Here is a 24,847-nt window from a genome sequence, read left to right on the forward strand (position 1 = left end):
TGGCCCTGCTCCCTCCGTGGCCCACTTTTCTGGTGGCACCTGACTCAAAATACTGTCTGGACCATGGCTACAGCTGTGAATATACTTTGCCTCTTTCTTGATTTCTCCCTCATCATCTTTGTTCCCTATGGGACAAGAATTTGGGAAAGCGGTGTCTCTCAGGATCAGCCCGAGAGAGAGAGCTGAAGTCATTCACTGAATCCGCGTGGACTCCAGGCGCTCTTTTGCCTCTCCCACCTCAAACACTAGAAAAGACCAATACAAACAACACAGTTGGCTGTCATCATTGCCTCTATCTTCTGGCGGTAGTGACCACTGGAGTTACTCATATTGGTCATCCTGACTTTTGTTTATCCCTAGAGCTGATCCATAACTAGGCCTTTTTCAGTCATTCTACTGGACTCAGTACCCTATGACACCAAAGTATTTCCAGTTCTCTACCATGGACCATAAAAAGTAAAGAAGACAAACCCAGTGAGACCTGCCAGACTTCTGATCTCCAGAACTGAAAGTCTGGGGTGTTTTAATTTATATTTTATAATATAAATAATGGGGTTTTTAGATTTATATTTTATTTAAGTAAGCTCTGCACCCAGTGTGGGGCTTGAATTCACGACCCTGAGATTAAGAGTCGCATGTTCTACTGACTGAGCCAGCCAGGGGCACCTCAAGGTGTTTTGTTAAAAGAAGAAAAATTAAAAGAGATAAGGGAGTGAGAAGGGAACAGAGCTATAAATGCCGTTGCCAAGGAGTGGGGCACTTGCTTTGGTTAGCTCCAAGACTGGCTTATTGCAGCTGTTACCTCTGAACACAAGCAAATGATTACCTGACCTTTAGGAAATTTCTACCAGAGGGCAGAGTCTATTTAGATTTGAGGTAAAGGGAGGCTCAAAGAAGGGAAAAAATAAGAGTAGATTCAACTCTTGCCTCCATTTAGGAACAAGAATCTGGCAAACTGAGCTCCAGTCAACAGTGGCCTCACAGGGTCAGGAGAGAGGCATGCTCAGAGAAAACACGGGGAACAGGAAGGAAAGCAGGAAGGAAGAGAGACACGTTCAAACCGACATGCTTTACTGAACGCCAGAAGCACAGATACACTTACATGCAAGAGATGAAACTGTCCAGCTCCCACCAGGCATAGGAAAAAAGAAGGAGGTGAGAAAAGAGTGGAGAGTACAGAGTCTGGGTCTAATCCTTCCTGGATAGGTCACCTGGTCAGGAAAGAAAAGCAGGGGAGAAGAGAGATGTCTGGTAGCCCAGAAGCTACAGCAGGATGCATAGACACGCTGAGCAAGTTCTAAAACCAATTGCAGCCATAAGGAACAGGGACACAACAGATCATATATGCCTGGGTTACATGCCATCTCCCTTTCAGACTCAGTGTCTCCCCTGGCAGAGCCCCTCCCCCTCGGCACTCTGTATTGCTGAAGGCTGCATCCCGAGCCCACTGGCAAATCCCAGCCAGACTGCTTCCGAACCTCCTCACTCTAGCTATGAGTGTGATCATTAAATGACCCCTCTGTGTATTCTTGGTCTCTCGGCACAAGGTGGGTATTTGAAATCCTAATTACCCATCTCATTCAGGATCACCACTTGATACAACAGTGGGATGAAGCAAGTACTTAGCCCCACATCTCGGAACACCACAGTGTGGTCATCTTGGGATGGCTTGTGAACTATCATGCCATTCTTAGGCAGTCAAACATTGCTGCTTTCAAACAGCTTATAGTTTAGAGCTCTAAACTAAACTCTAAACCTTTGCGAAAAGGTTTCCATGCTAGAAAACCAAAAATATGAAATACACTGAAGCAGGGAGGTGAGGGGTAGGAAGGGGTTGAGGCCATCTCGAAACACAATACTGTTCATTATTTAACCATAGTCATTCCCAAGAGACAGGAGGAAGGCAGATCCTTTCTCCTAAATCTGTCTTTTTTTTTTTTTTTTTTTTTAAATAATCTCTGCACCCCATGTGGGGCCCCAACTCACAACCCAGAGATCAAGAGTCACATGCTCTACTGACTAAGCCAGTCAGGTGCCCCTCCAAGTCATGTCTTAACAGGTTAAACACTTAGAGAAAAGTCAAAAACTCTGGAGTCCTAAGCTTTCTGCTTTCTTGGGTCTACTTGAGTAGTGCGGCTCACTAAGCTAGATAGAGAAGGTCTACTAAGTAATGTCTATCTTGCTATCCAGCCCCAAAGAAAGAAGCCATCTTTCCTCCTCACCTTTCCTCGGATCAAAGCTTTGAAAGCAATTCGTACAATTAGGTAGGACCAGATGATATGCAGAACCTGCAGGATCAGGAGAAGGCCATTGAAGAGCCACCAGGAGGGATAAGGCCCAATCATCTCCCAACTCTCAAAGAAGGTCGTGTTCAGAATCCTAGAAGAGGAGGCCAGTGGTGAGATTCTAAAGTCAAAGCCAGGTGGACAGGAATGAAGCTCAGTTCCCTAGGAAGCAGAACCCAGTAAGCTTTTTCTCTCTCTGTTCTAACAGTTGAAATGCCAGGGATATTCATCCACAGTGAAAAAATATAAAGAAAGGGGGCCTATGAAGTTTTTGATCTTAGGAGGCAAGGAAAGATAGGTAAGTCTCAGGAACTGATGGGTTAAGTCGTATCATTAATCGTTTCAAATATGAATCGTCTCACAAAACTGGGGCAGCAGTTTTAATCATAATCGTAACCATTACTCAGGCCCTTAGGCACAGACAGGACAGTCGGTAGTTGATTCCCTCAGACGAAAGAGAATCCCCAACCTACAGTCATTGGCTTTGTACAGAGCAGTGAGGGTGGAAGTGAGAGTGGTGTGTGTGTTCGTTACAATGCGGGAGGCCAGAAGAACAGGAAAATAAGAAGAGAATTTTGCAGTCAGTGCAAAAGAAGGCAAAGGAATTACTTAGGCATAAAAGGAGGGCTATTCCTCAGAGGAGTCTGGAAAGCCACAGGCAAGTGAGCTGGATATTCTCAGCCTGGATCACATCTTCCTAGAAATACTGTGCAAGGGAAGTAAGGTCCTGGGAGAGTCTATCGGTCAGGTTAGGCCCAGGATAAGGCAGGGCAATAGGGTTTCTGGTGGCCTGTTCCCTAAACTGGCAAAAGGTATCATTAGCTACATACTGACCGCAGCTCCATGGCCCTAACACTTACCAGAATGGGTAGATTCCTAGACGAGTGACCACAAAAACAGCACTGAAGATCACAAAAAGGGTGTCACAGAGACGCTGATATTTGGCATAATTGGCCAGTTTGGCTGCCTGTAGAAAGGAAGAGAAGAACTGAGTTGGGGGTGGGGGAAGAAAAGAACTGAGCTGGGGAGAAAGCCAGTTCTCTGACACAAAGGAGGGAAAAGAGGAATATTGAGGAAATGGGTTGGTCGGCACGGGGGCGGGGTGGGGGGGCGGAGGTGAGAAAGAGGAATAATGTGGAAACAGAGGTTGGACAGGGGTGGTTTACCTCCAGCAAGAAGTCTGAGGCATCATGTAAACACATGATCAGAGTCCCCACCCGAACCATGTTGTTGATGTAGGAAAAGGTGATGAGCCCAATGGTGGCCAAGTGATGCACAAACATGATCAGGAAGTCCTAGGATGGAACAGAAACAGCAGAGGCGGGTAAAGGCAAGGCCATAGAGGTTCTATTTTGTTTAAACACTCCGTTATGGAGCACCCTAGCATTCGACCCAAAACTCTACACCAGTAACTGACCTATAATCTATGTTAATATAGCTCCAAGCATGGAAAATAACCATTCTGTTTGGAAGTTGCAGAATATGTAGACCATGTATGCTGACCTGACACTTGGAAATAATTTCCCAGGTGGTAATCAGACCTATAAGCAGTATCTTTGAGATTCTAAGACTGTTCTGATGAAGGAAATTTCAACCAAAGGGACCTAACTGGAGAGGTCTGTGGGGGGTGAAGCTAAACTGTTCTAAAAAGTTGCAAAGAGGGGCGCCTGGGTGGCTCAGTGGGTTAAGCTGCTGCCTTCGGCTCAGGTCATGATCTCGGGGTCCTGGGATCGGGTCCCTCAGGTCATGATCTCAGGGTCCTGGGATCAGTGCCTGTCTGCCTGCTTGTGATCTCTGTCTGTCAAATAAATAAATAAAATCTTAAAAAAAAAAAAAGTTGCAGAGAAATACTAAATAATCTATTTTAACTGTAAGCAACTTCTGCTTTCAGATTTAAAGCTCTAGTTCAAATGCCAAGTTAAACTTGGAAAAAATCTCTAAATACCTGTTATCAGACATATCTCATACTTTTCAACCCACTGAGGGACAGAGGATGGGAGAAGGCAGGTGAATTGGGTCATAGAAACAGAAATGAGAAGTCTGTGCTCTCTCCACATAGATATAATGGTAGGCTGTAGTTCTTGAGCTGGATGGGTTAACAGGTATATGTTCCAGTATGTTTTAAAAGCCACATATATATTATGAACCTTTTTATATGTGTCGTGTTTTAAAATAAATTTTTAATAAAGGGACCTGTGTTTCCTGACCATTGGAGAGTGAAGGGCATCTGAACTGAGTACCGAGCTTCTAGATTATACAAAAACTAAGAACCCAGATTAGTGTCAATCCATTCCCATAAATACTAACCCTGGTTTTCCTTACCAAAGGTAATCATGAGTTAGTGACAGATTAACGTTAGAGCTGCTGGAACCACATTATGTCAGGTGCATACCAATAAAAAGTGAAGATTCTGTCCTTTCTGTCTGTGTATAAAAAACTTAAGTCATTTCTAACTTTGTCACTGTGTAGGCAAGTCAACTCACTTCCGAGAATCTCTGTTTCCTAAACAATAGCAAGAAAACAGTAAACTAAGTCATCTAAAACCCCTTCCAGTTGACATTCTTTGAGTAGCTGGAGTTACCAAGAAGGAAGAGAACAGAGAAAGAGCAAGGATCTCTGATGTAAATCAAAAGCCAGATCTTGCTTTTTTGAAAGCGGGCCTCTTCCTGGATGAGGCCTTGCTATCCCCAAGTTCTGACTAGTTTCCAGAACTTTATACATGTAAGAACCTTAGAGAAAACTAAGGAAAAGGGTATGCTTTTTAGCTGGTTAACTGTTCTTATCCTGGGCTGCCCAGAATGCTTCAGATACACTTACTTCATCTTTGGTTAAGTCTCATTTCTGAGAGCATTATCAAGACCTAACAGTCTCATCAAACCTACTTCCTCCCTCTTTTGTGGTCCCAGGCAGGCCAGAAAATCCAGAATAGCAATCATGGTGGCCGCTAGAAAGGAGGAGGATGCAATAAATTAGCATGGAGGGAGGCAGTGTCCTTACCTTCCGTTTAATGTCTATAAACTGAGAAAACATAAGAGACCAATAGAAGGCCAATTCCATGATGTAATAGTAATAAAGCCCACTTGTGAGAGGCTGGAAAAGAGAAAGTAGTTAGAATACCAGCTAGTCAAAAATTCATTCCATCTTCACAACTTCCTGTTTCAGAGGACCAATACCCAAAATTATTAGACACCCTTCTTCCCCATCATCTTCTAAGATCTGTACTAGCTGACAGGCTTTGGATTAGTGTGGAGAATTAAACCTCTTCTCTGCCCCTCCACATACACATTTTCAGCTCACATCTTTAGAAAAGATCAGATAGGGTTAACACACAAAATAGCACAATCAAATCAGTATGTCTAGAACTCTGGACAATTAGTGCTGATTTTCAGGGGATTGAAGACACTCAAGTCTTTTCTTCTATCCTGTTAGCAGCCCCTGACATTTTTCTAGTAATAGGTTAGAACCAAGATACTTTTAAGGGGACTCCAAGTTACCCTTGATTCAAAAAGATCACCTGAATCAGAAAGCATCTCATTAAGTGCCAGGAAGCTGCTTTTCTTTCCACCCCAATTAGTGTGAATATAATAGGGAATCTGGAACAAAAAGATGGCTGGATTTCACTGTTATGGGGGGCCCCAGAAATAGATACCCTGAATATATGACTCAAAGAGACTCAGCCCCTAATCCCTCGATACCCTGAATATATGACTCAAAGAGACTCAGCCCCTAATCCCTCCAGAATACCAAGAAGACATGCCATCTGCCCTGAGACTGCCCTGCCTACTGTACCTTCCACACATAGATAAGGCCCCTGTCTTGAAAGCGCTCAGACCATACCTGATATGGATAGCCACGCCAGCACTGTTGGATGTCCCAGAACCAAGGTGACTAAGAGAAAACAGATAATCCAGGTTAGTCTTTAGGATTCAACCCTGGCTTACCTATAAATCCCTTTCTCTATACTAGGAGCACAAGAGAGATGGGGAAGAAAAGGGAATTCTTGATGGAACCGATGGGTCCTGAAAGGCTCAATAAATGGGTAGGTTTTTCTTCTAAATCAAGGTAGTGTTATTACAAAGAGAAAAACCATACTTGGAGGTAAATGAGAGTACGGAGAGCTCTAGGATAGTTTTTGGAAATATCAACATCTAGGATATGGGAAATAGGGAAGCAGGAAGACAATGATTCTGTCTGACAACAGAGAGAGAGCTCCATGCCGAAGATTCAAAAGTCAAAAATAATTATCTCTGTTGGAGTTTCAATTATGTTCTTTAAGGAATTTGTCTATTTCATCTAAGTTGTTGAATTTATTACTATGAAATTGTTCATAATATTGTCATTATCCTTCCAACATCAACAGGATCTATAATGAGAGCCCCTTTTTCTCCCAGACATCGATCATTTGTTTTCTCTTTTTTATTCTAGAAGTTTAACAGCTTTAATTAAACCTTAAAAAGAACCAACTTTTGGCTTTATCAGTTTTCTCCATTGTTTGTTTAATGCCTATTTCATTAATTTTTTAAAAATTTAAATTCAAGTAACTAATATATAATGTATTATTTGTTACAGGAGTATAGGTCTATGATAGATATTTCATTAATTTTTTATCTTTTTTTGGTTATTTCTTTCCTTTAACTTACTTTGCTCTTCTTTCTCCAGATCTTTTTTTTTTTTTTTTTTGAAGATTTTTGTTTATTTATCTGACAGAGATCACAAGTAGGCAGTGAGGCAGGCGGGGTGGAGGGGAGAGCAGGCTCCCCGCCAAGCAGAGAGCCCTATTTGGGGCTTGATCCGAGGACCCTGAGATCATGACCTAATCTGAAGGCAGAGGCTTTATTAACCCACTGAGCCACCCAGGTGGCCCTCTTTCTCCAGATCTTAAAAGCTTATATCATTGATTTTAAAGCTTCCTTCTTTTCTAATATAAGCATTTAAAGCTACAAATTTCCCTCAAACATGCTTTAGCTGCATCCCACAAGTTTTGGTAGGCTGGGTTTTCAGCATAATTCCATTAAATATTTTCTAATTTCCCTTGTGATTTCTTCTTTAATTCATGGGTCATTTTCAAAAGTTTAACTTGCAAATATTTTCTTGATATCTTAATATTATTGATTTTTAGCTAAATTCCATTATGGGCAGAGAACATACCTTATAAGATTTCAAAACTTTAAAATTTACTGAGACTTATTTTATGGCCTAGCATGTGGTCTGTCTTAATTCACATTCCATGTGCACTTGAAAATTATATATATTCTTCAGCTGTTGGCATAGTGTTCTCTAAATGTCAATTAGGTCAAACTGATTGTGTTGTACAAATTTACATCCTTAGTAATTTTTTATCTAATGACTTGGTCAATTATGAAAGAAGAGTATTAAAATCACCAACAATGGTATGGATTTGTCCAGTCCATTCCTTCAGTTCTGCCTCTTTTTACTTCATGTATTTTGAAGCCTCAGTTATAACATTTAGAGGAAAATAGTGTGGTATAGTGAAAAACAAAAAACAAAAACCAACCACCATGGAATTGGGAATCAAAAAGCCTGAAATTTGGGGTGCCTAGGTGGCTCAGTCGTTAAGCATCTACCTTCCGCTCAGGTCATGATCCCAGGGTCCTAGGATGGAGCCCCGTATGGGGCTCTCTGCTTGGTGGGAAGCCTGCTTCTCCCACTTCCCCTGCTTGTGTTCACTCTCTCGCTGTATCTCTGTCAAATAAATAAAATATAAAAAAAAAAAAAAAAGCCCTGAAATTCTTCACCTCTAATAATTAACTAAAAAGCAGGAATACTACCAGTTTTATCCACTTTAAAGGGTTACTGATTCCATTTCTACAACTGTCTCCTCCTTAGAAGAACAGGATTTTTGTCAAATGATTTACAGAGCATCACAGACTATGCTGATTAATCAATACTATACCTATACTACACTATTACAATTAGTACTATTATCTCCCCTAAATAAGGGGAGAAACAGTAAAGTTAAGAAGTTATTGAAGTCAGACACCAGACAGAAGACCATCTATCTAGCATATACACCTGGGCCATAGGCATTATAGGAAAAATAAAAGGGGAGGAGGAAAATAAAGAGCTAATGGTATTTAACTTCTATCTCTAAACATATAGGCATGATTAGAATCCAGTAGCACACCACAGACAGTTTAGACTTACCGACCAGAGAAATTTAATTCCGTAGCAGAATATAGATAAATAGAAAGTGAATCTCCACCTGGGTGGGCAAAGAAGAGAAGTTAGATGAATATTCACTCAAAAGAAAGTCTTTTGAGGCTGAGGAAGTCAAGACAGCAGACTTGGAGCTCAGACAATTATGGGTGAGAAATAAGGTTAGTTCCCAGAGGGGCATCTGGCTGGCTCAGTCAGTACAGCATGCAACTCTTGATCTCAGAATTTTAAGTGTGAGCACCACATCAGCCATAGAGTTTACTTTAAAGAAACAGTAATAATAAATAAATAAAATCTTAAAAAAAAAAAAAAAAAGAGAGAAGTTCCTAAATAGGGATGAATACTGTTACCTAAAAAGCCAAAATGATAGAGACATCTTCCAGCTCTGTTTAAAAGACTTCCACAAGTGTATACTGGCTTTAATCAACTTTTCTTCCATACACTCCCTAATGATAGTGCCTAATATTTTTTTTGCATGACAGTGATGAATTGTATTCTATATCCAGAGGATAATTAGTAAAACCCCAGTGAAATGAAGTATAGTATATCCAGAAAAGGGATGTTTCCCACCAAAATGTAATTTTTAGAGCAAGCTGGTACTATCTCTGCCAAGGTGTACAAGGGTGTGCCTATCTACCTACATGAATGCAGTTAGAGGAATGCCCTCCCAGTCTGTTTGGGAAAAGGGAACAAAATGGAACTACAACATTTAGCTTAGTGGTAAGCATATTCAAGACACTAATGGTGACCAGTCTTCCAGTTCTCTTCTTTCCTGCCTATAATAATTTGAGTTAGCCTCTACATCCACTGACTACTGTCCTACCAAAAGAAAACCTCAGTCCGGTCACACCCTACCCTTCTCCTCACTCCCCACCTCCCTATGCACACCTACATGCTTTCACAGAACTTTGTGAGCGTTGGAGGCTTGTCCTGATTCCTCCGATGACGAAACCAGCATTGGATCTTTCGGACATCCCAGTCCAGTTGCTTTGACAGGCCTTCCAGCCTCTTCTCATCAGGATACTGTAGATGTATGACCAGAGTCAGAACATCCCTTTTTCTTTGATCCTCTCATTAAATCCCTCTGACTAGCTGAGTGGCAGAGGGGTGATAACTACAGCAGTTTAAGGGATGTTTGTCTTTCTAGATTTCATTCCCAAACTCATTTTTAGTAAGAAGTCCTATTTTACATGATCAAAGACCTTTACCTTTATATACTTCCTTCTCTGGTTGTCTCCCTCCAGCCCAAGTTGAGTGAAAAAAGCTATTAAAAATCCAAGCTGCACAGGCTACTGGTACCCTTCCTATCTTGATTATGCAACTGGATAATGACGGAAGCTGGAGCAGGGATAAATAAAATCAAGATGTGTCTGGGAAAGGCAGGACTGTGGTGGCTAGTAGGCCTAAAATTCAAATGTATGTAAACTTGACTTATTTAAGGGATCCTGACCCAAAGATATTCCCCCTGACAGGATAAAGCTCTCCTTTTAGTTATATGGACTACCCATCCTATCCCTACCCTTGGAGATACCTGCTCTCCACCCTCCCCTTCCCTGTGGAGCAACCCCTCACATGACTCGTCTTCTGTTTCTTTGCCACTTACCTTGGTAATAGATATGAACACCTTTTCAAGGATGGCATTGGGTTGGGCCGGATAGGGACCACTGTCCTGGATGCCAACATGAAGTGCACAGGGTTTGGCAATAAACCTGTAATAAGAAAAATCCAAAGCCATTTCTAAATATGGTTTGCTAAGCACAAAGGAAAGATCCTGATTAGGGGACTGATGGGAGGCAAAAGGGAAAACACTTGGCTGGGAACTAGGACTTGTTGATTCGGTCCTGGATTCTTGCCACTGACTCACTTGAGAAGTGACCTGTTGATGAACTATTAGAATGTTAAGCTCTCTTTCCATTATTCTCTGGCTTCTCTAATCACATCTTGAGCTTTAGAGTCAGAAAGACCTAAGTCAAACCTATCATTTTATCTACCAGTCTACCACTTACTGCCTATAGGAACCTCTCAAAATCCATTTTTTTCATCTATAAGATGAAGACAACATCAACATCCTTGCTACTCGATATAAGGGCCACAGGCCAAAAACACAATTAGTTTTTCCTATAAGCCTTTTGGAAATGTAGAATCTCAGACTCCATCCCAGACCTGCAAAATCAGAATCTGCAGTAACAGGATCGTCTGGCGTTCTTCATATGCCCATAAAAAACGTTAGCAGCACTGGTCTACTTTATAAAACCTATGTAAGGTATTCAATGAGACAATGTATCATGAAGACCATGGCACAAATGAGATTCTTTTTTTTTTTTTAATTTAATTTATTTATTTGACAGACAGAGATCACAAGTAGGCAGAGAGGCAGGCAAAGAGAGAGAGAGGAGGAAGCAGGCTCCCTGCTGAGCAGAGAGCCCGATGCGGGGCTCGATCCCAGGACCCTGAGACCATGACCTGAGCCGAAAGCAGAGGCCTTAACCCACTGAGCCACCCAGGCGCCCCACAAATGAGATTCTTAATAAACAGTAGATTTCCTACATCAGAAGATCAAGAAGATCTTAATTGGAGGGCCCTGGAGAACTGAGACTGAGCTCTTCCTAAATACAAATATCCTACATCTCCCTCACCTTCCTGGCTAATCAAAAGGTTATGTAAATACTTAGAACTTTCAGTAGCCTGGAAGAAAGGAAATTGGGAAGGGTGAGAAATAAATTACCTATTAATATTCAGTTCTATTCCCAAATCTACCACTAATAAGCCATATAAACTTAGTCAAGTCACTTAACTCTTGGGTCTTGGTTTCATCATCTAGAAGAAGTAATAAGGTGATTCCTAAGATTTTTTTTTCTACATCTATGATTCCATGGTATTATCACTGATTGTACTTAGTTTTTAACGTGTAGATCTTTGAAAATTAAGGAACTGTTCTTTGGTTCTTCAAGAAAGATCTCTGTAAGGGCACTCTGTAAGGGCTCAGTTGATCACTCTTGATCTCAAGGTTGTGAGCTCAGGACCCATGTTGGGCACAGAGTTTACTCTAAAAAGAAAAAAAATCTTAGGAAAATAAAAAAGAGGGGTGTCTCAGTGGGTTGGTCGGTTAAGCATCTGACTCTTGCTCTCAGATTGTGAGTTCAAGCCCCGTGTTGGGCTCCACACAGGGCATAGAGACTACTGAAAGAAAGAGAGGAGAGAGAGAGAGAGAGAGAGCGTGCGAGCTCTCTTTTTCACAACGATAAACTTCTGTGAGCATTAGCTCTAGGAAAGGCTCATGTAATCATTTTCAGGATAAGTCAAAATCAGTTTTAAGTTCTCTTAGCACGTTAAGGAGTCCCAAGATGAAAATGAGACTGGGAGGCATACAATGGAGTGCTCTTGACCTATTTTCTTGATCTGCATTTGAATCCAGAATTTATCTCTAAGGGAGGGACTGAGAATAAGAAACTATTATCTTCCTCTGTGAGAACTTTTTTTTTTTACCCTTATCATCAAAGTTACTGAGCCATGGAGAAATATTTATTCAGAGCACAAAGTCAGCCACATCTGTAGTCTATTCTTCCCTTTCACACAGGTGGTGCAAAAGTTTCATTCGAAGGCCAACACTAGTAGATACTTTAATTTCTATTTCCTGGTATATTATTCTGTGTACAAATATTTTAGCACCCCACTCACATTTAAACTCCTTATGAACACAGAATATACAGGGAATATTGTTTTTGCATTTACCAAGGTTCTGTGTCTGTGCTCAGTAAATGCTCTGTAACTGACAAGTGAGAGGTCTTACAAATCCTACCACTGCTCTTTTGGAACTCCAGAGGAGTAATTAAGGCAGTCATTCTTTGCTTTTGAGTTTGTGCTATATGAGATGAAAGCACTGTCATCTCTCATCTACATTAATTACAAGAAGAGGTACATCCAATAACAAAAACAGCCTTTCCAATTCCTACCCTTGCTCCCTGATCCAGGGCTCTTTCTCAATTCAGAAGCAGTCAGGTGATTAAAAGGCCTCGAGTTAGGGGCGCCTGGGTGGCTCAGTGGGTTAAGCCGCTGCCTTCGGCTCAGGTCATGATCTCAGAGTCCTGGGATCGAGTCCCGCATTGGGCTCTCTGCTCAGCGGAGAGCCTGCTTCCCTCTCTCTCTCTCTCTGGCTGCCTCTCCGTCTACTTGTGATTTCTCTCTGTCAAATTAATAAATAAAATCTTTAAAAAATAAATAAATAAAAAAAAAATAAAAGGCCTCGAGTTAGAGTTTACCAGCTACAGGACTTGGTGAGTTACTCACCTATTGGAGGGAGATAAAATCTACTTCACAGGGTTATTTTAAAAATGAAATGACATGATTCATGCCTCACCCAGTACCTGATATTTAGTAAACATTCATTAAAAGGCAGCTGCTGTTCTTCTTCTTATTATTTTTTAAGGCAGCTATTATTATTTTTACCAGAACAGTTCAGTCTGGGTTCTCACTGATGGTGTCTTTGGCATAAGGCAAGAAGAATTAAGAAATCTTATTTCATACAACAGGGACAGGTTTGTACCCTGCTCACCTGGGTGAAGCCAAGATAATTTTTTTTATTATCTGGACCTTGGAGTGGACTTAATATCCTAGAGCTGTAATTAGCTCATATCCTGACCTTATTAGTTCACAGAGTGCAATGAAAGATAAAGTCACTGACATCCAGTCAGTTATACAACTACAGACCCTAAGAAAATTTATCTATTTGACAAATACTTGTGGAGCACCTATATTGTGCTACAGTGTGAAACACAAAACCATAAATAGGGGCTTACGATTGCAAAAGAATTTTTTTTCTGATAAAAGTTAAATATATAGATTTATTTAGGTTCCTAATGAATCACCTTAATGAAGAAAATTGAAATTAGGTCTTCATCATTTCTGTTAGATAAGCACTTATCAAAGCATGACATAGAGACTCCTAGGGTTTCAGAGATACTTTCAAGAGGTCTATAAGGTCCAAACACTCTCGTAACAAGTCTATAACTTCAGAATCATTCTTTTCTCTCTCATTCTCTCATGAGTGTACAGTGGAATTTTCCACAGGTTACACGACATTGCAATAGACTGAATGCAGAGGCTGACATGGGAATACAGCTGCCAAGTACAAATGAGACTTACAAAAATGTAAAATAATACGATTCTTATCATAATTTTTTGTTTTGTTTTGTATACGTGCTGCTGAAGCAAGCACACATTTGCTTTGTTTTGGAAAATATTTTTCATGAGACATCAGTTATATTACCAATATAATCAATTTGTCATTTATAAATGAATTAATAAAAATTATTTGTTTTAAATTTCCATTTTAATTTCTAAAGCAGCCCATGTTGGTAGCTGTTCTCCATATAAACATAAACTCTCTCAGATCCTTACTAATTTTCAGAGTGTAAAAGATCCCTGACATCATAGTTTGAAAATTGCTATGCTGGATGACAATGAGAAATCAAATTTACCTTGTGTTTTTTTTTTCTCCTCCCCAGGATCAATCTGTTGCCCAAGTTTTAAAATAATTTAAAGACCAGACTTCCCCTTGCCTGCAGGTCTGAATTAGTAGGCATTCAGTGGCCTATAATGAATGGTAAGCTACTCCTATCTACCTGCCACTCCAGGAACACGAGTCTAGTGACCCAACCTGATTATAACATTTCTGTTCTGCTTTGTAGACATCATTTCATTCTGCCCTTTTCCTGCCCTGCAGCTACATGGCAGTAGCTGAATGAGGTCTGAGTTTATTAAGATGAATTACTTACTACTTTGCTTTTTCATACCAAAGACGGGAGCTCTGCTAACAACTCTATCTTCCTGATTCACTGCAACATCACTGGTGGACATATACTATAAACAAATATATTTTAAAGTAAAGATCAAGCTTCTTAACTGGTGTATCATGGCAAGTAATATATTTGGGCTGTATTTACCCCGAGATACTGCTCTTAGCTCTCAGGCTGATCCATGGGGCCTGTGGTAGCTACGTAACCTTAGTCTGTAGCCTCTGGTCTCATATACCTCAATGTGCAATACACAAAATATTTGTGCAGCAACATTATTAGGTTGGGAAGCAGTGGCTCAGATAAATTTCTGGAAAAATATAAAGTGTCAGAATTTATATACAAAAAAAGAAAAATAACCATCAAAGAAATCAAAATAGGGAATGAAGGGGAAAATACAATAAAAAGAGAAATGTCTTATACAGACTGATGAGGATGGTATACATTAGGTAATGAGTGACAATATCTGAACCTGAATGTTACCCACCCCCCCACACACATACGTGGGAAGAGAGATAAGTTTTTTTTTTAAAGATTTTACTTATTTATTTTAAAGAGCACAAGTTGGGGTGGGGGAGGGGGCAAGGAAGAGGCGGAAGCAGGCTCCCTGCTGAGCAGGGAGCCTGATGTGGGGCTCCATTTCAGGACTCTGGGATCATGATCTGAGCCTAAGGCAGATGCTTAACTGACTCAGCCAACAAGGCACCCACTCCTGTCCTTTTTAAAGATTTTATTTATTTTAGAGAGAGACTAAGATGTTTAAATATTCTTTTTTTTTTTTTTTTAAAGATTTTATTTATTTATTTGACAGACGGAGATCACAAGTAGGCAGAGAACAGGCAGAGAAACAGGCAGAAAGAGAGGAGGAAGCAGGCTCCCTACTGAGCAGAGAGCCAGATGAGGGCTTGATCTCAGGACGCTGGGATCATGATCTGAGCTGAAGGCAGAGGCTTTAACCCACTGAGCCACCCAGGCACCCCTTAAATAAAGATTCTTAAGGCCAGAGAAAGCCTGTTTAGGAGAATTTAATCCTTAGGTACACAAGCAGCATTCAAAAATCTTGCCCCAAGACATATGTACCCCCAAGAAGCAAATGCAGAGTCCCACAGAAAACAGATTCCGAAATTCCCTTCCCTTTGCAACTGAATTCTTAATAAACCAATCACATCAAAAATTTGAGTGGCTTCTGTAGGATGGAAAGAGGAGAAAGTAAAAAAAGACATTCAGGCAGCTGGAGCAGGATGTATTAAAGCAAAGATAAGAAACAAAATATGCTTAGAGAACTATGCAATGTACAAATTTGGGGCTGGCAACAGGGGCAGGAGAAAAAGCTATACACCAGATCACAGGTGCCTTGTATGTTATGCTAAGCGTGAACTTTATCCTATGTAGAGTCATTGGAGGGTTTTAGGCTGAGGTGGAGAAGAGATAGATTTGTGTATTAAAAAAGGAGTGTCATCAATTAAAGGCCACTGTAAAAACTCCATGCTGTAAGTGATAAAGCACTGTAAAGGCTATAGAAATGGAAAGGAAAGGATTGATTCCAGAGATGCTGAGGAGGTAAAACTAATAGCACCTGGTGACTGAAGAGATGTAGAAGGCAAAATAAAGAGTTAAGTGTTCCCTATTTCTGGCTTGGGAGACTTGATTATGGTGTCTCAACCAAGTAGAACGTTAAGGTAAGAAAGCAAATTTGGGAGTAATAGATGAATTGTGTTATGCTGAATTTGAAGTGCCTACGGGAACACTGAAATGGAAGTGTCTAGTAGGCAAATAAACTTGGAAAGGGGCTTAACACTCTCTCTCTCTCTTTCTCTCTGACCTGAGAAAGAAAAAACAAAGAGCAAGAGAATGAGAATATAGGGGGTAGCTAAAATTGTGGCGGTGCATGTGATTGCAACAAGAAAGGAACACAAATTGAGAAGAAAACCAAGGTCAGGATCCTGAGAAATACTAGCGTAAAAGGTGCAGTTAGAGGCCACGAAGGCCAGAGGTAGAGTTGTATCAAATGAGGCAGAGATCAAGACAAGGATTTCAATATTCACTAATTTGGCAACTTGGAGATCTGTGGTAACCTTCACCAAAGAAATTCCAGAAGAATAAAGACTCCAGAGAGGGTATATAAGGAAGAAGAAGGAAGTGGAAATAACTGATTCTTAAACATCTTGACTGAGAAGGGAATCCCTTCAATTTCTGGCATCAGAGTCACTCTATAAACTAAGATTCCTGTGCTTCATATCCATTCTCTTCCTGATCAGAAATTTCATTCTATTTATTCTTTTTTTTTTTTTTCTCTCTATCATCTTCAGCCTCACTATTTCTTTCTTCTTGTCAGAACTTAAACACACTCAAGTTCTTCTCATCTTTAAACAGCTCTCCTTGCCCCTCATACCCTCTGGCACTCTCTCACCTCTGACTATGAAGTTCTTGGAAAAAGTTCTCTCAAGCCTTCTCTTCTAACTCCCACTCATTCCTAGCATTCATCCCCCTCTCATCTGGTCTCTGTCCCTACACTCCATTGGCACTGCTCTTGCCAAAGCTGTCAACAAGCTCCCTACTGTGAAATCAAAAGGATGCTTTTCAGTCCTCTATCTTACCTGACCACTCGGCATTATTCTACGTTACTGACCCTGCCCTCCCTCATGAAATGCTCTTCTCTTAGCTTCCTTCCTGCCATACTCTTCCTAGTTTTTTCCCTCTATCTCTCTGGCAGAACTAGACTGCTTGGTATACACTGCTAGTTGAGTCACCTAGACATGCTATTTAACTTTCTCTATGCTCCCATTTTCTCACCCCGTAAAATAAGAATAAACTAACATCCACCTACTTCATAAAGTTACTATGAGGACTCAACAACGCTTAGCACTCAGAACAGTGCCTGGGACCAAGTAAGTACTTATTAAATGCTAACTACTGATATTATCAAATACTATAAAGCTGTCATACCTCTTGTCTTCTGTTGGGCTCCCCCCGCCCCCACAACCCCTGCCTTTGCTAAAACATGCTGTTTCCTCAGAGTTCTATGCAGGTTCTTTTCTTACTCTACACACTCACCCTGCTTGATCTTATTCAATTACAGCAGGAAGTCTCAAAGTATAGTCTATAGACCCCACAGGGTCCCTGAGATATTCTCTAGAGGCCCACAAAGCAAAAACCATTTTTGAAATAAAATTTCCTTTGTTACTGTGCTGAAATTTGCAATGATAGTGCACAGCAATGGAAGGTAAAATTTACAGTGCTTGAGAATAAATCAAGGCAGTGGCAGCAAACTGTAGTAGTAGTTTTTGTGTTCTTCCTTGCTATATGTCCTCTTAGTTATTTATTTTTAAGCCAGTTCACTTAAGAATGTCCTCGTTGAAGCAATACAAATGATTGATTTTAATAAATATCAGCCTTTGAGTGTATTTTTAAAAAGCATTCTGTGATCAAATGGGAAGTACACAGAAAGCACTTTTGCTGGACACCAAAGTATACAGTTATCTCAAGGAAACACTAGTTCAACTGAGTTCTGTGCTGAAATAAATCACTTTCTTCACAGAATACCACTTCTACCTGAAAGAATGGCCAACAGACAAACCAAGGTTATTTGGATCTGTGTTTCAGGAAACATTTTCTTGAAAATGAATAAAATTAAGCTTTTCATGACCCCCCCCCAAAAAAACTAGAAAAACAAAAACAACTAGTGCCAATGATAAAATTCAAGCTTTCAAGTGAAAATTAGAATTTTGGAGAACTTATATCTACCTTTGAGCTTGACAACTTCCCAGTGCTTCAAGCTTTCATAAGACTGGTTCTGATGAGATTTAACTAATATGATTTTTTAATATTATATAAAGGAATGTACTGACATTTGGGAGATCTATATAACACTATAACACAATGAACCAGTATTATTCTTTTTCTTAATTGAAGTACTTTTATTTTATGTACAAAGAGTTAGCATGAAAGTAAGTATCTTAGATATCTATTTATTTATTTAAGAGAGAGCAAGACAGCAGCAGAGGGAGATGGAGGGAGAGAAGCAGGCTCTCCACTGATCAGGGAGCCTTATGTGGGGCTTGATCCCAAGACCCTGGGATCATGACCTGAGCTGAAGGCAGATACTTAACCAAGTCACTCAGGTACCCCAGGGATGAGAACTCTTGCCAGATTTCCTCAGATGACTCCAGTAGAGCTACTGGTAACCCATCTTGCTCTCTTGGATGCAACGAGGCAAAGTGACCAATTCTTGATAGCCATTCAAAATTTAAGACAGACTAATGGATTTTAACATGAATGAAAAGTTCATTGATAGGGTTTCAGATTTCACAATGCAACCAACATTTAAGAAACTACTACTTAGAGACATGTGGGTGGCTCAGTCAGTTAAGCATCTGGCTCCTGGTCTCAGCTCAGGTCTTGATCTTAGGGTTGTGAATACAAGCCCTATGTTGGGCTCCCCGTTGGGTGTGGAGCCCAATTTTTTAAAAAAGAGAAAAGAAACTACTACTTGTGTTGTGGTGTTGTATCAAAGAAAAACTACTTCTCCTTTCCAATGACATATTTGTGTGAGGCCAGCTTTTATTTATTTATTTTTATAAATTTTTTTTAAAAAAGATTTTATTTATTTATTTGACAGACAGAGATCACAAGTAGGCAGAGAGAGGAGGAAGCAGGTTCCCTGCTGAGCAGAGAGCCCGATGTGGGGCTCGATCCCAGGACCCTAGGATCATGACCTGAGCCGAAGGCAGAGGCTTTAACCCACTGAGCCACCCAGGTGCCCCCCAGCTTTTATTTATATACTTCAACCAAGAGATTGAATCACAAGAGATTGAATGCAGAAGTCAGAAAGAAGAATCCAAAAGAATCCAACTATCTTCTATTAAAACCAGACATGAAAGAGATTGTTTTCTCTAAATATTTTTGAAAATGATTACTTTTATAAAATTTTATCCACATTAACATGTAACATGGCTTACTGTTACTTTTTTTTTTTTTTTTTAAGATTTTACTTATTTGAGAGATAGAGTGAGTGAGAGAGAGCAAGCACACGAGCAGGGGAAGAGGAAGAGGGAGAAGCAGACTCCCCACTAAGCAGGTAGCCTGATGCAGAGCTTGATCCTAGGGCCCCGGGATCATGACCTAAGCCGAAGGCAGATGCCTAACTGAATGAGCCCCCCAGGTGCCCCTATTACTGTTACTCTTAATGAAATAAAAAGTACATTTCTTAAATTTCTCAACTTTCTTTTTTATTTCTTTAGATTTTACTTACTTACTTGCCAGAGAGAGAGAGAATGAGCACAAGCAGGGGGAGTAGCAGGCAGAGGCAGAAGCAGACTTCCCGCTGAGCAAGGAGTTGGATGCTGGACTGATCCCAGGATCCTGGATCATGACCTGAGCCGAAGGCAGATGCTTAACTGGGACACCACCCAGGTGTCCCTCAACTTTACTTTCAAATATGGAAAAACTAATAGGAATAAGGGATCCTCAATAAATTTTAAGAATGAAAACGAATGCTGAGAGCAAAAATTACTAAATTATACTAATACTATTCATTTGTGTGCTGATAACTCCCAACCATACATTATTTTGTATATCCCTTATACATATGCACCCACGTCAGGGTATTTTCCTGAGTAAATTCTTTAATACACACACACACACACACACACACACACACGAAGATTTTATTTATTTGACCGAGAAAGACACAGCAAGAGAGGAAATACAAACAAGGGGAGTGTGAGAGAGAAGCAGGCCTCCTGCCAAGCAGGGAGCCCAACATGGGGCTCAATCTCAGGACCCTGGGACCATGACCTAAGCCGAAGGTAGACCCCTAACAACCGGCACACCCAGATGCCCCTATTTGTTATATTTTTAAAGATTTTATTTTTAAGTAATGTCTACACCCAACATGAGGCTTGAACTCACAGGCCCAAGATTAATAGTTGCATGCTCAACCAACTGAGGCAGCCAGGCACCCTTCTGAGTAAATTCTTGAGGACAGAATTTGCTGTCTACCAACAACATGTGCTATACACATTTGTTGTACTTACATGTATATTTTTTGCAGTTTCTTTTGATGACTATTTTTTTTAATTGACAAGTTTGCTCTTTTTTTTTTTAAAGATTTTATTTATTTATCAGAGAGTGTGCACAAGCAGGGGGAGCAGCAGGCAGAGGGAGAAACAGGCTCCCCACGGAGCGGGAGCCTGATACAGGACTCTATCCTAGGAATCTGGGATCATGACCTGAGCTGAAGGCAGAAGCTTAACTGACTGAGCCACCCAGGCATCCCTGGCAAATCTGTTCTTAAAGCAGGAGCAGATGAAAAAGAAAAAGACCTCTATGATATATATTACCCTAAACCATGGCAAGGCATGCACTGGGATTAATAGCAGACTATTCTTCCCTCCTTCTCCCACTTTCATCAAAGTCATCTTCACTTACTAACAGGGCCTTAGAGTATTACGATGACTAATACCTGTGTAATCTGATGTAACCTACCAGGTACTGTGATGAGAAGGATCACATTGTATGTTTCTACTTTAAGCAAATACATTAAGTTGTATAGGCACTTGCCCATTTATTATTTTTTTTTAAAGATTTTATTTATTTATTTGACAGAGAGAGAGAGATCACAGGTAGGCAGAGAGGCAGGCAGAGAGAGAGGGGGAAGCAGGCTCCCCGCTGAGCAGAGAACCTGATGTGGGGCTTCATCCCAGGACTCTGGGATCATGTCCTGAGCCAAAGGCAGAGGCTTTAACCCACTGAGCCACCCAGGCGCCCCTCACTTAACCATTTAAAATAGATAAATTATGTGTAAAGATGGGGTACCTGGGTGGCGCAGTCCGTTAAGCATCTGCCTCTTGATTTTGGCCCAGGTCATGATCTCAGGGTTGTGAGATTGAGGCCACACCCCCCCACACCCCGCCCTACCTTGCCCGGCTCTGGGCTGGGTTAAGTATTGGGCTTACAGCTGGCTTAAGATTCTCTTTCTCCCTCTTCCCCTGCCCCGCCCCCTCCCTTAAAAATTTAATAAAAAATTAAAAAGATAAATATCTGTAATGAAAGAAATGTGTGTATATAGTTGGAAAGGGAGAAATTCTTTAGCAATGAGAGTCTTAGGGACCGCTCACTGTTCTTTAGCCACACTTTGAGAACTGCTGCTCTACAGCAAGTAAAATATTCACTGGCTACTATACAGTGATACTACAAGTTAGTCTTAAATTGTGTCTACCTGAAACATTTTAACATGCATACTGTATGTAATTCTTACTATCTCAAGACTTATGTCCCTTATAGTGAGGCTAAATGTAAGCAGTTACTTAACCAACTGAGCCACCCAGGTGCCCCAAAATGGGGGTTTTAAAATGTAAATCATTTCCTGAATGATATAAATGATGTAACAGGGTATTTTGAGTAATTAGTGATGGATCAGCAGTCTAGCCAAGAACTGCTCTGTAGTTTTGCTTTCCTGCATATGGCCTCTTATTGAGTAGTTGATCTGTAAACAAACAAGTCTGTCAAGTAGTTAAATGTACATGTGGTGCTGCAGAGCTCCGATAAGACATTAAGAATAATCACAGTAGGGGCGCCTGGGTGGCTCAGTGGGTTAAAGGCTCTGCCTTCGGCTCAGGTCATGATCCCAGGGTCCTGGTATCAAGCCCCACATCAGGTTCTCTGCTCAGCAGGGAGCCTGCTTCCCCCTCTCCCTCTGCCTGCCTCTCTGCCTACTTGTGATCTCCGTCTGTCAAATAAATAAATAAAAATCTTTAAATTAAAAAAAAAACAAAGAAACCATTTTTACCACAATTTTTAGAAAAACCTGTTCTTTAGAGCGGGGATCTGATATACTTAGGATGGATCACCTTCTCGTCCTAAAAAAAATGAATCAAATGTGAATTTACATTAAAATTCTTTTCAGTTATAAATATTTGTTTGAATTACTTATCAACACTGGTCAGGAGGAATATAATACACACCACATATATAATTTTAAATTTTCTAACAGCCACATTCAGAAAGGGAAAAAAGAAACACATAAAATTAATTGATATTATGCTTCGTTTAACCTGATATATCCAAAATGCTATCACATCAATATATAATCAATGTTAAAATTTGAGATATATTACATTCTTTTTTTTTTTTCCTGCACAGTCTTCAAAATCTGATGTGTATTTTACACTTAGAACACATCTAACTAACACATCACATTTGGACTAGTCACATTCGAAATCCACAAAAGCTAGTGGCTACTGTACTAAACAGCACAGTTTCAGATAATTCAGAGAGAATTCCTCACATCTAGGAAAATTGTTTTGTTTCTAGGAAAACTGATTTCAAAATTTTTTGTTGTTGTTGTTACAAGTTATTATGGTTAACTCCTTTTGTAGTAACATTTCTTTTTTTTTTTTTTTTTAAGATTTTATTTATTTATTGAGAGAGAGAGAGAGAGAGAAAAAAAAAAAAGAGAGGCGAGAGGTCAGCAAGAGAAGCAGACTCCCTGCCTAGCAGGGAGCCCAAAGTGGGACTCAATCCCCGGACTCAAGGATCATGACCCCAGCTGAAGGCAGTCACTTAACCAACTGAGCCACCCAGGTGCCCTGCAGTAACATTTCAATTAACTTCCCCGAAGATTAAGGTGTGAGTTCAAGCACAAACTGTCCAAAACTCAGTGAAGAGCAGCTTTCATCTGCCTAAAAATACCTCTGGAGAGGAAGCCAAAGAGGTATATCTCCCTTTCCACTCTGTAAGAAGGGTGCAGATTTCATTTGCTTGCCTCTTCTTCATTAATTTCTTCTTAACCCATCTAGGGTTAGTTTTCTGAATCAGGAAGTGGTTAAAGCAAATCTGATGTTTCTTTTCTGTGACGAATATATTGTCTCTTTAGATAAATCAGGAACCTGACCTCTAGCATTCCAGTATTCAGAGATTTCTGCAGAGTCTTAACACCCACTGCACACAAAGTGTTGGGGAAAGTAGCTTCCCCAGAGAGAGGATGGACACATAAGGCTTCTGACCGTCAGGAGCTTATTAAGAAGTGAATTCTTAGATAAGGGCAGGACCATGTGACTGACCTTTCCAATCTTGCTCTGCTGGATCTGCAAACCTGATTGGATTCTGTGATTTACAACCCAATAACGCCCAAAAGAATAATTTTAGGGATGCAACGAAAGGGGCAGTCTCCCTTACAGCCTAGTCAGCAGCTTTGTACATTTTTCCCAAAGCCTCTCTACCCTGTCTGAAGGACCCACTAATACTGGGTCACAATGCTGTGACCTGACATGGATCTGGGAGGAGGGCAGCAGGCCTATCAGGGAGAAGAAAAAAGTTCTACCTCCACTTAGCGGAAGTGGGGGAAAACAAGAAAGGCAGTATGTAGCGGAGGTAGCAAGGCTTACAAGAGGAAGATGAAATGAGTGGTTGAGAAACGTGCACAAAAAAAAAAAAAAAAAAAAAAGTGAGTCACTACTCTTGTTGCCAGTTACATGACAGGCCAGCAAGTGAGTCTGTTCAGTCTCCTGTGACAGAGAATGGTATTGAGAAGGCTCTTTACACACTCCAGTGAGGTTGCTTTGAAAGTAACAAGAGAGAAGAGGGGACTGGAATAATGAATGAGCAGCATGGATAGCTTTCATCTATCTCCTGCATAATTCACAAAATAATTTTCTTCTGGCAACACAAAGCTCCTATTGCAATACCATATTCAAAATAAATGAGACTATATAGCTCTGATGGGTGTCAATATTAAGTCTCAAGTTCCTGCTTGATCCCAAGAAACAAGTGCTCAAGTGACTAGGTATTAAGTTTCAAACAATTTTATCATGAACTTAGTAGGAAGTTTTAAAAAACACATGGAAGAGTTTCTTATCCCGGTTTTGATAGAGTACAGGGTAGCATGAATATGTGTATGGGGAGGGGAGAAAGAAAAATGTGTAGAAAGGTGCACAACATGTATGTATAGTATGATGAAATTTAACCAGAAACAAAGGAATTTTAGTTTTGCCTCTCTCAGCTAAGCCAAACATCTATTTCAGGTTGAAGATCTAGATTCTGGTCACTCCTCTGGGCATCTGTGTAGATGATGATAGACCCTTCTCAAACATTCAATAAATATTTACTGACCACAAGCTATTCTTGAGGCATTTTGCAAGGTGAAGCCCACCAGAATACAACCACTCACTAGAGGCCCACAAAGGAAAACCTCCATTCTTTGGTAGGTAATAATATCCTACCTGCAGTTCTTCAGCAAAATAGCTAGATACAAACACTTCACTTATTATGGTCAGGCGCCTTTTCAAGTCATCTCTTTCAGATGTAGTTCTCCAGGGAATGTGAGAACTTTAAAAAAAAAAAAAATGCTCAGTGTAGTTGATGAAAAGGATGAGAAAGTAAGACCAAACTGTAAATGCTATGTTTATTCTTTGGGAGATTTTTTTTTTAAGTTTATTTATCTTTTAATACTTTCAACACCCAACTTGGGGCTTGAACTCACCACCCCGAGATTAAGAGTCACATGTTCTCCTTAATGAGCCAACCAAGTGCCCCAATTCTTGGGGAGATTCATTTTTTTTTTTTTATTTCTTTGTCAGAGGGACAGAGAGAGAA

General features: G+C 40.4%; 1 protein-coding gene and 1 long non-coding RNA gene across 3 annotated transcripts in view; one reads left to right on the top strand and one right to left on the bottom strand.

Moving 5' to 3' along the window:
• Nucleotides 1-24,847, bottom strand: part of CERS5 (ceramide synthase 5) — a 28,885-nt gene that overhangs the window by 1,035 nt on the left and 3,003 nt on the right. The window contains exons 2-10 of one of the 2 annotated variants that reach the window (XM_032348161.1): nucleotides 10,066-10,171; nucleotides 9,355-9,485; nucleotides 8,451-8,508; nucleotides 6,123-6,173; nucleotides 5,283-5,375; nucleotides 3,452-3,580; nucleotides 3,146-3,252; nucleotides 2,223-2,379; nucleotides 1,103-1,211 (exon numbers count right to left, since the gene is read on the bottom strand). In XM_032348161.1, coding sequence (XP_032204052.1) covers nucleotides 1,103-1,211; nucleotides 2,223-2,379; nucleotides 3,146-3,252; nucleotides 3,452-3,580; nucleotides 5,283-5,375; nucleotides 6,123-6,173; nucleotides 8,451-8,508; nucleotides 9,355-9,485; nucleotides 10,066-10,171 — 941 coding nt within the window. The remainder of the gene's footprint in view (nucleotides 1-1,102; nucleotides 1,212-2,222; nucleotides 2,380-3,145; nucleotides 3,253-3,451; nucleotides 3,581-5,282; nucleotides 5,376-6,122; nucleotides 6,174-8,450; nucleotides 8,509-9,354; nucleotides 9,486-10,065; nucleotides 10,172-24,847) is intronic. The other variant, XM_032348160.1, reaches the window with a different exon arrangement.
• LOC116593753 lies at nucleotides 639-19,532 on the top strand. The gene is made up of 3 exons (XR_004286950.1): nucleotides 639-1,155; nucleotides 2,191-2,398; nucleotides 19,495-19,532. It is a non-coding gene; the product is annotated as an uncharacterized LOC116593753 (long non-coding RNA).

This window comes from Mustela erminea, chromosome 6 (assembly GCF_009829155.1).
Source record: "Mustela erminea isolate mMusErm1 chromosome 6, mMusErm1.Pri, whole genome shotgun sequence".
NCBI classification, from domain to species: domain Eukaryota; kingdom Metazoa; phylum Chordata; class Mammalia; order Carnivora; family Mustelidae; genus Mustela; species Mustela erminea.